This window comes from Magnolia sinica, chromosome 7 (assembly GCF_029962835.1).
Source record: "Magnolia sinica isolate HGM2019 chromosome 7, MsV1, whole genome shotgun sequence".
Lineage (NCBI taxonomy): Eukaryota > Viridiplantae > Streptophyta > Magnoliopsida > Magnoliales > Magnoliaceae > Magnolia > Magnolia sinica.
The window spans coordinates 96,103,564-96,111,991 of NC_080579.1; the positions used below are offsets into that span (position 1 = coordinate 96,103,564).

The 8,428-nt window shown below is 43.8% G+C and overlaps 1 protein-coding gene and 1 pseudogene across 1 annotated transcript; one reads left to right on the top strand and one right to left on the bottom strand.

Annotated features, from left to right (window-relative positions):
* Positions 1–208: 208 nt before the first annotated feature.
* Positions 209–3,897, top strand: LOC131251841 (tyrosine-sulfated glycopeptide receptor 1). The gene has a single exon (XM_058252830.1). It carries the CDS (start codon positions 524–526, stop codon positions 3,716–3,718), a length of 3,195 nt encoding a protein of 1,064 aa, XP_058108813.1. The 5' UTR covers positions 209–523; the 3' UTR covers positions 3,719–3,897.
* A 1,908-nt stretch (positions 3,898–5,805) lies between these two features.
* On the bottom strand, positions 5,806–8,192 carry LOC131250729 (E3 ubiquitin-protein ligase SINAT2-like; annotated as a pseudogene).
* Positions 8,193–8,428: the final 236 nt, after the last annotated feature.

Consider the following 8,428-nt stretch of genomic DNA (forward strand, 5'->3'; position numbering starts at 1 on the left):
TTTTGGGAGCGTGAGATAGAGACGTCTTTTCGGCGCACATGCAGTGAGGCACAAGGCATGCATGCAATCTCCCAGCCATTTGATCAGGTTAGACCCACCATCTGAGGCGACTTGCAGCACATGTGGGAGACCACTTTGCATAAATGAGGAGAGAGAGAGAGAGATATTTACATGTGTCCATGTTTCTCAATATAGATTCCTAATTGCATGATTAATACGCATTTACAAAAAAAAAAAAAATCAATCGAGTGCTGATGTTGTCACCAGCCACCCCAAAAGTAAACTTCCCTTCCTTGGAGAACCAGAATCTGATATTATATTCTCAACGCCAAACTCTCTCTCTTTTGTGCATTCATTCAGAGAGGATATAGATAGTCAGGAGGCATTTAAGTGAATCTCCTATCTTTTTGTACATAATACCTGTTCTGTATGTATATGCAACAAACAGTCTCTCCTCTGTTTGCTACTTTCTAGTGATCAGAATCCATCCCCCCCCCCCCCCCGGCAAAAAAAATAAGAAGCTATGTTGCTTGCCTGTAAATTCCACGCAACTCCCCCACCGGTCTGTCTCTCTCTTCTTCTCTTCCTTTCTTTCTTTTCTTGCAACCTTGCCTGCACCCAAGTCGACCATGATTCTCTTCTCTCCTTTCTCCTCAACCTTTCTTCCTCTCCTCCCTTGAATTGGATCAATAATACAGCCTCTGATTGCTGCACCTGGGAAGGTATTTCCTGCGACCAAAATGGATCTGTTACCCATCTCTGGCTTCCACACAGGGGTCTTGCAGGCCCCATCTCTTCCTCTCTCACCCGCCTCATCAGCCTCTCCCATCTCAACCTCTCCCTCAATTCACTCTCAGGTACCATCCCACCTCGACTGCTCTCCCTCCATCATCTCCAGACCTTGGATTTGAGCTTTAACAGACTCTCCGGTCAATTCCCACCTCCTTCGCCCCTTGATCGCACCCCCCTCAGCCTACGCATCATCAACGTGTCCAGCAATTCTCTCACCGGAAACTTCCCTTCCATCAATCTTGCTTTCAATCTCACCGCCATGAATGCTAGCAACAACGACTTCTTGGGTCCCATCCCCTCCTCCATCTGCGCCAATTCCAGTCAAATCACGCTTTTGGATTTCTCCTCCAACAAATTCAGCGGCGTCATCTCCCAAGGATTCAGTGGCTGTCTTAAGCTGGAGGTCTTCCGCGCAGGTTTCAACAATCTGTCAGGACAGATTCCCATCGATCTTTATGATGCAGTGGGCCTGCAGCACCTATCCTTGCCCTTCAACAGACTCTCAGGACGCCTCGACAGTGAACGAATGGTCCGACTCACCGATATAACACTTGTTGAGCTCAATAACAATGAATTGAGCGGTGAGCTCCCACAGACCATCGGGAAGCTAACAAACTTGGAACAGCTGCTTATCCATGCTAACAATCTGAGTGGTTCTTTGCCATGGTCTCTGACTAATTGCACCAACCTCAAATCTCTCAACCTGAGGGGCAACTCATTGGATGGGGAGATCTCTGCCATCGACTTCTCCAACCTCTCCCAACTGAGCACGCTGGATCTTGGCAACAACAACTTCAATGGTAGCTTGCCAATCAGCCTCTACCGTTGCAGGTCCCTAACTGCATTGCGACTGGCAAAGAACAGACTCAGGGGTGAAATCCAGACCGACATGCAGGCTCTTCAATCCCTGTCCTATCTCTCACTCTCTAACAATAGGCTGACAAACATTACAGGCGCGTTCCGGGTATTGGCACGTTGCAGGAACCTCACTGCTGTGCTACTCTCAAAAAACTTCCTCAGAGAAACTGTTCCAGACAACCATGATGTTGATTCAGTTGCATTCCAAAACCTCAGGGCTCTGAGTCTGGCAGGTTGCCAGCTCACTGGTGGCTTACCCATCTGGTTAGCCAATCTCAGGAAGCTGGAGGTCTTGGATCTTTCCCTCAATCGTCTGGCCGGTTCAATCCCGAGGTGGTTGGGCTCCATGCCAAGTCTCTTCTACATGGACTTGTCTAGTAATCTTCTTTCAGGGGAATTGCCGCTGGAATTAATGAGCTTGCCAACCTTGGTTTCGGAACAGGCTGCGGCCCGGGTGGATCCAAGCTATATAGACCTGCCCGTCTTCGTCAAGCCCCACAACGCATCCAGTTTGCAGTACAATCAGCTCTCTGACTTGCCCCCAGCAATATACCTGAGAAACAACAGCCTTGGCGGAGTGATCCCTCCAGAAATAGGTCACTTGCAGGTTCTTCTAGTGCTGGATCTCAGCCATAACAACTTCTCAGGAAAGATTCCTGACCAGCTTTCCAATCTTACCAACTTAGAACGGCTAGATCTTTCCAATAACCATCTCTCAGGCATAATCCCTCCATCACTGAAGAGCCTCCACTTCTTGGCTTTGTTTAGCGTCGCTGAAAATAATCTACAGGGGCCGATTCCTTCAGGAGGTCAATTTGATACCTTTCCCAACTCCAGCTTTGAAGGGAATTCTGGACTGTGCGGGATGCTTCTTCTACGACCTTGCAGCAGCAACCGTCAACCACCCCCTGTGCCACCCAGATACCCCAACAACAAGAAACTCCTTGTGGGACTCATTCTCAGCATCTGTTTTGGAGGTGGTTTTGTTATAGCTGGGCTGCTAGCTTTGTGGATGCTGCTGTCGAAAAGAAGAGTCAACCCAGGAGGGGGTGATGGTGATGATGGCAACAACATGAAGGATGTCAATCTCGATAATCTCATTTCTTCACGCAACTCCAGTTGTGGACCTGATAACATCATCAAGGACTCCACTTTGGTTATGTTGTTTCCTGATAACACTGACACCGAATGTAACAAGGATCTAACAATCTCTGACATCTTAAATGCTACAAACAATTTTGACCAGGCCAACATCATCGGTTGTGGGGGTTTTGGGCTGGTCTACAGAGCTACCTTAGCAGATGGCACCAAATTGGCCATCAAGAAACTGTCAGGAGACTTGGGCCTGATGGAAAGGGAATTCGAGGCCGAAGTGGAAGCCTTGTCAATGGCTCAACATCAGAATCTGGTCTCTCTGCAAGGTTACTGCATGCATAGGAGCTCCCGGCTGCTGATATATGCGTATGTGGAGAACGGGAGTTTGGACTACTGGTTGCACGAAAAGGTGGATGGCGGATCCAGGCTGGATTGGCCCACAAGGCTGAGGATCGCTCAGGGGGCGAGTAGGGGGCTTTGTTACATGCACCAGACATGTGAGCCCCACATCGTGCACCGGGACATCAAATCCAGCAACATCCTTCTTGATGGAGATTTTGAAGCACGCGTTGCAGATTTCGGGCTGTCGAGATTGATACTTCCCTATAATACACACGTGACAACCCAACTAGTAGGGACGCTGGGCTACATCCCTCCTGAGTATGGGCAGGCTTGGGTGGCCACCTTGAGAGGAGACATTTACAGCTTCGGGGTGGTTATGCTGGAGCTACTCACAGGGAGGAGGCCCATTGAGGTTTTCAAGCCAAAGGTGTCAAGGGAGTTGGTTGGGTGGGTGCAGCAAATGAGGTGTGAGGGAAAGCAAGATCAAGTTTTCGATCCCTTGCTAAGGGGCAAAGGGTTTGAAGGCCAGTTATTACATGTGCTCCATGTTGCTTGCATGTGTGTCAATTACAACCCTCTCAAACGGCCTAACATCAAGGACGTGGTTGGTTGGCTGCACAATATTTTGTAGTTTGTAGGGGCTCATTCCACAAAAATGGTTTCTGTCGCTGGTTGGTTGTTTGTTCAACTCCCACTGCTCCTGTACATACTTCTCAGCAACTCATACACTTCACATAAAACCCCTGGGGCTTGCAGTCACACCTTGATTCCATCAATTGATTGAATAAAATTAACTCTAATTTTAGGTAATCTTACGTAGGCTTCCTTCTATGTGGATAACAGTTGCAATTATGGTACATGCATGTACATGTTGTGGTGGATCTGACCGAATTCTTCGATGATGGACAGTTTTGTTGACTGGCCTGCCTGCTCTCCCTCTTTCCTAGAACATGCCTACGCTGATTTTTTCTGGCCTGAACAGAAGAAATCCTGACTAAGGTGACATTTAGAAAATATCTAGCTGTCTGGGATTTTGAGATGCATTTACTGGTAACTGTGACACCATAAGGATTGGTAGAATATGTTCACAGGAATAATGTCCTTTGGTTGCAGAACCAATTCGAGACATACCCAATGCATGGGCATGATGGGATACTTGCCCCTATACCACAAGTGTAGTGTTGGGGGCTCCCCAACTGTAAACATGGTATGTACCTCAAATCCAAACAGTCCAAACCCGTATGGCAGGACCACTGTGGAAGGAATATAACCCAAATCAAAATATGATCCTAACTGGTTGATTGGTGGACATCCAATGGATGGTAAAATGAAAACTAGTAAATGGTCCAAATTCAACAAACAAATGACAATTAGTAGAAGGTCGACATTCTCAGGATTGTCTAAAGAATATGATTTTGGGGATGGGACCAATCTACTATGGATCCCCACCATTTCAGCGGTTCATATGCGAGTTATATGCCACGTGTACCATGGGGAAGCACCTCAATGCCATAGTTGCAGGATAATGCTCACCACCCTATTGTTTCCCCCCAAATGTAATTGAATGCTTACCTTGTAACATGTTTATATTAGGATCCAACCCAACAAGCACCCTTTGAATTATGAAGTGCAAACTGGACCTTGAACGTAGTAGCTAAGAATTAGTTTGTTGCTTCATAAACGAATTTAGCTCCACCAATGGATTCGGTTAAAGAATTCTCTTCTCAAATTCACTCAGAATGAGCACAAAAACAGAAACATCTATGGGGAAATAAAGATGCAATAAGTGATTGACCTGGTACTCCATCAATCATCCTAAACTAACAGTATCACAAGTTCACCTTAAAATACTTAACAGGGGCTAGAGGAGGGAAGGAACCAAGGCAGCAAATAAAGATGTGATTCAGGTATCCATACATAAATAAATAAAAAGGTGATTCAATAAGTTTTACCAAGATGGGCCTTGTCATTCACAGTTTGGGTGGAAGGAGTTGCCCATAAATCTGCCCCGCTTGGATTGGACAATTTGGTTGCTAAGATCAGATGCTACCTCTTGTTAAGTTGTTATATATGATGAACTGTTATGTTCTTCATGTTTGTCATGGGCATCCATGCACCAAGATCTAACCTTGCTCCAGCTCTTGATCTATAGAGATATTCATTGTGTTTCCCAAAGTTACACCTGCAAAAGATGAACTTTACACTTCTTTTTCTTTTTGAAAATTGAAGATTATATTCGTTCATAAACATAAGCATAATACAATAAGAGAAAGGTCAGGCCCCCTTTGGATGAGACCCTCGCATCACACACAGTTAAAACTCAAAGAAGAGAAGCAAAAAGTCTACTAAAGAAATATCAAGGAAGCAGGGTCCTCCCTCCAAACTACAAACACTCCCAGAACCCCAAAAGGGCCTCCTTAGAGCATCCATAAAAATCACTGTTTACCAAAATCATTCAGCAATTATACGAAGGATCCTTCTAATGGACTCCAACGAGGAAGACCTACTGAAAATCCTTGAGTTTGTCTCTCCTTCCACAGTCCCCATAGAATCCTTGAGTTTCTCTACACAATTGGCCATGACGGAGTCACCCACTCCACACAACGAATTCTCTATCTCTTAAAACCCACCAACTCTAATACCACAAAACCATGTACACTTAAAGCAAGGTACCCTGTAACAGTAATCGCAGCCATTTGGCTGTTATCATATGGACCATTACAGCCTGTAACAGTCGAAGTTTTTCAAGGAAAAACTGTAAAAAAAAATAAAAATGAAATAGTCTATAAAAATGTGAGAAAATGTGAATATCCTGAATATGTGTTCTTTTATCATTTTGAACATATATTTGATGGTGTAACAGGCCATTCTTTGGTATATAAGTACAATTGATTATAAGTCTACATATGAATGGTGTCTACCTTATTTGGGTACACTTCAAAGGCCCAAACACGGCCCAAAATCGTGCAATCCATGGATTCATCCCACATTTGCATATCCTTAATCTATATACACCATTTTGTTCAACAATCGGAAAAGAAAATTCATGATTAATAACATGGGCCTGATTTGGTACACCCATAAGGCCCGAAATTCATGAAACTTGTGGGATTCATCCCCCTCACGCATCATCCTAATCATTATACATCATTTCCCTAAAGAAATTTGAGGAAAATTTTAAATTAAATTTAGATGATTAGTGTTGGCGGAATTGGGTACACTTGAACAGCCCAAAAATGGCCTGAAATTCATGCAAATCCATGGAATTCGTCCCGCTAATGCAATCCTAGATCATTTTCACCATTTCCCTCAAGAAAATTGTGGATTTTTATTTTATTTTTTAATTATGTTACCATACAATCCCAAAATGGCTTGAAAATGGCCAAAAATATTATTATTAAAAAAAAAAAAAAAAACTACAAAAACAAATAAATGCTCAAAACCACTGAATTAATGCATGCATCTATAGATCAAAACTCCAAAACTGTTATTTATTGATTTAAACTCCAAACATTTTAAGAAAAATAAGCAATAGAAAGTTACTGAAAATTATTTAAAAGGCAATGAAAATATGAAAAATAATAAAAATGTGCAAATATTGCCTAAATCGAATAAAAATCTGGCAAGACTTGGTCAATTTGGTCATATCATGTTGAATTGACAAAAATGTCAATAAGAAAAAAAAATAAAATAATAAAAAATGGAAGTATTTACTTATTCGATTTTCCCCAAAACTAACTCCGGATCTTTGATTCATCAACTCTACCTCAACTTTTGTGTTTTGATCTTGTAAACAGGTGTAAATTGTCCAACAACCATTTACTACAAAAGCTTAAGCTATCAGAGTGTGGTGTATCAATGTATATCAAGGGACTTTATCACTTCAACACCCCCCCGCACGTGTGGGGTGGGAACTCCGCACGGGAACCTATTGACAAGGGTGGAGGGACACTCACACCATAAATAGGCCGGGCTTGATTTCCCGGTCCTTGGGCCAGACCTGATTTTCCTGACCCCCCGTGGGAGAATAATATATTAGCGAGGCATATTTGCTGCTCTCGAGATTCGAACATAAGACCTTCCGCTCTGATACCATGTCGCATTTTCAACCTCCTGTGGGTTGGATTTGACATAACGATGATTGAATGTGCACCCATCATGCGTGTCCACCTTATGGTCATTTTTAAGTGAGCCACAAGTGTTGGAATATCACCAGTGAAGCAGGCATTCAAAACCTGCATAAGGACAATTATAGGGCCTGAACTTGCACTGCGGCTCATGTTTCAATTTACTGTAGAATGGAAATATGTCTGGGCATCCAAGGTTCTGATGTCTGCAGGGAAGTTCGAGAGATTAGCCACTTTCTCGAGAGCTAAACATCTTATGTTTCCCAGTTTGTATCGACAAGTAGGGCAGTGATTGTGTACTCTGAGCTTGCAATTAGAGCAGAGAGTGTGACCATTTGGGCACTGGTGTATGGGAGGGTACATTGAGTTTGTATGGACAGGGCACTTAAGAAGCTCATGCACACCATTAGTGGAAGATACACCTCCTTTAATGCTAGGAGCAATAGTAGGCTTAGTTAGCTGGAATTTTTCCAATTCATCACTTGCAATGGATAACTCATGATCTGAAGCTTGAGATTCAAGGACTTCCTTGCAAATGCTACTCCCAGTCCCAGGAGCCATGCTGACTAATTCACAATCTCAGTTTCACACAACCCAGACAAACAATGGCCAATGCTATGTTATAACATTCCAACTCCTTCCTGCAGCTGCACCTATCTAATGCATGAACCTGAGAAAATCTTTGCTCTCACATAAAATAAAATACATGATCAATGCCAATCCATTCACTACTGCAGTGGCAAGAACCGTTGCAGTTGCTAAACCTTGTGCCACTTGGCTATGATATGCACAGTTTCACGATCCTGTTTGTCAAGCATATTCTATAAATCGGCCATGAGATCTCTTCGTCTGGGCTTCGAAATCCAGGTCCAAGCACCTCAGAAAAGGCTGGTAAGATAATCCAAAAACCCTACTATTTCTTCAACCATGAACGCACATCTGAAGCTCTCTCTCTCTCTTTCGAGCGTTTATCATAGTACCCTCCCACGGTACTGATTTCTTTGATGCAGGACAATTAACCGCTTGCTCTAAAAGCTCGAACTGATAGAGCATGGTGAATCAATCCCTTTATCTCATAGCCCATGCCTCACATCCTATGGGTTAGGAGCTCAGCCAAACCCCCCTCTTGGCCCACCCCAAGGGTGCCCCTGCATCCTAGGGCCACCCCACTCAAGCCCGGTTTGAAAATGCCCATGCATTAATTATCCCCAATA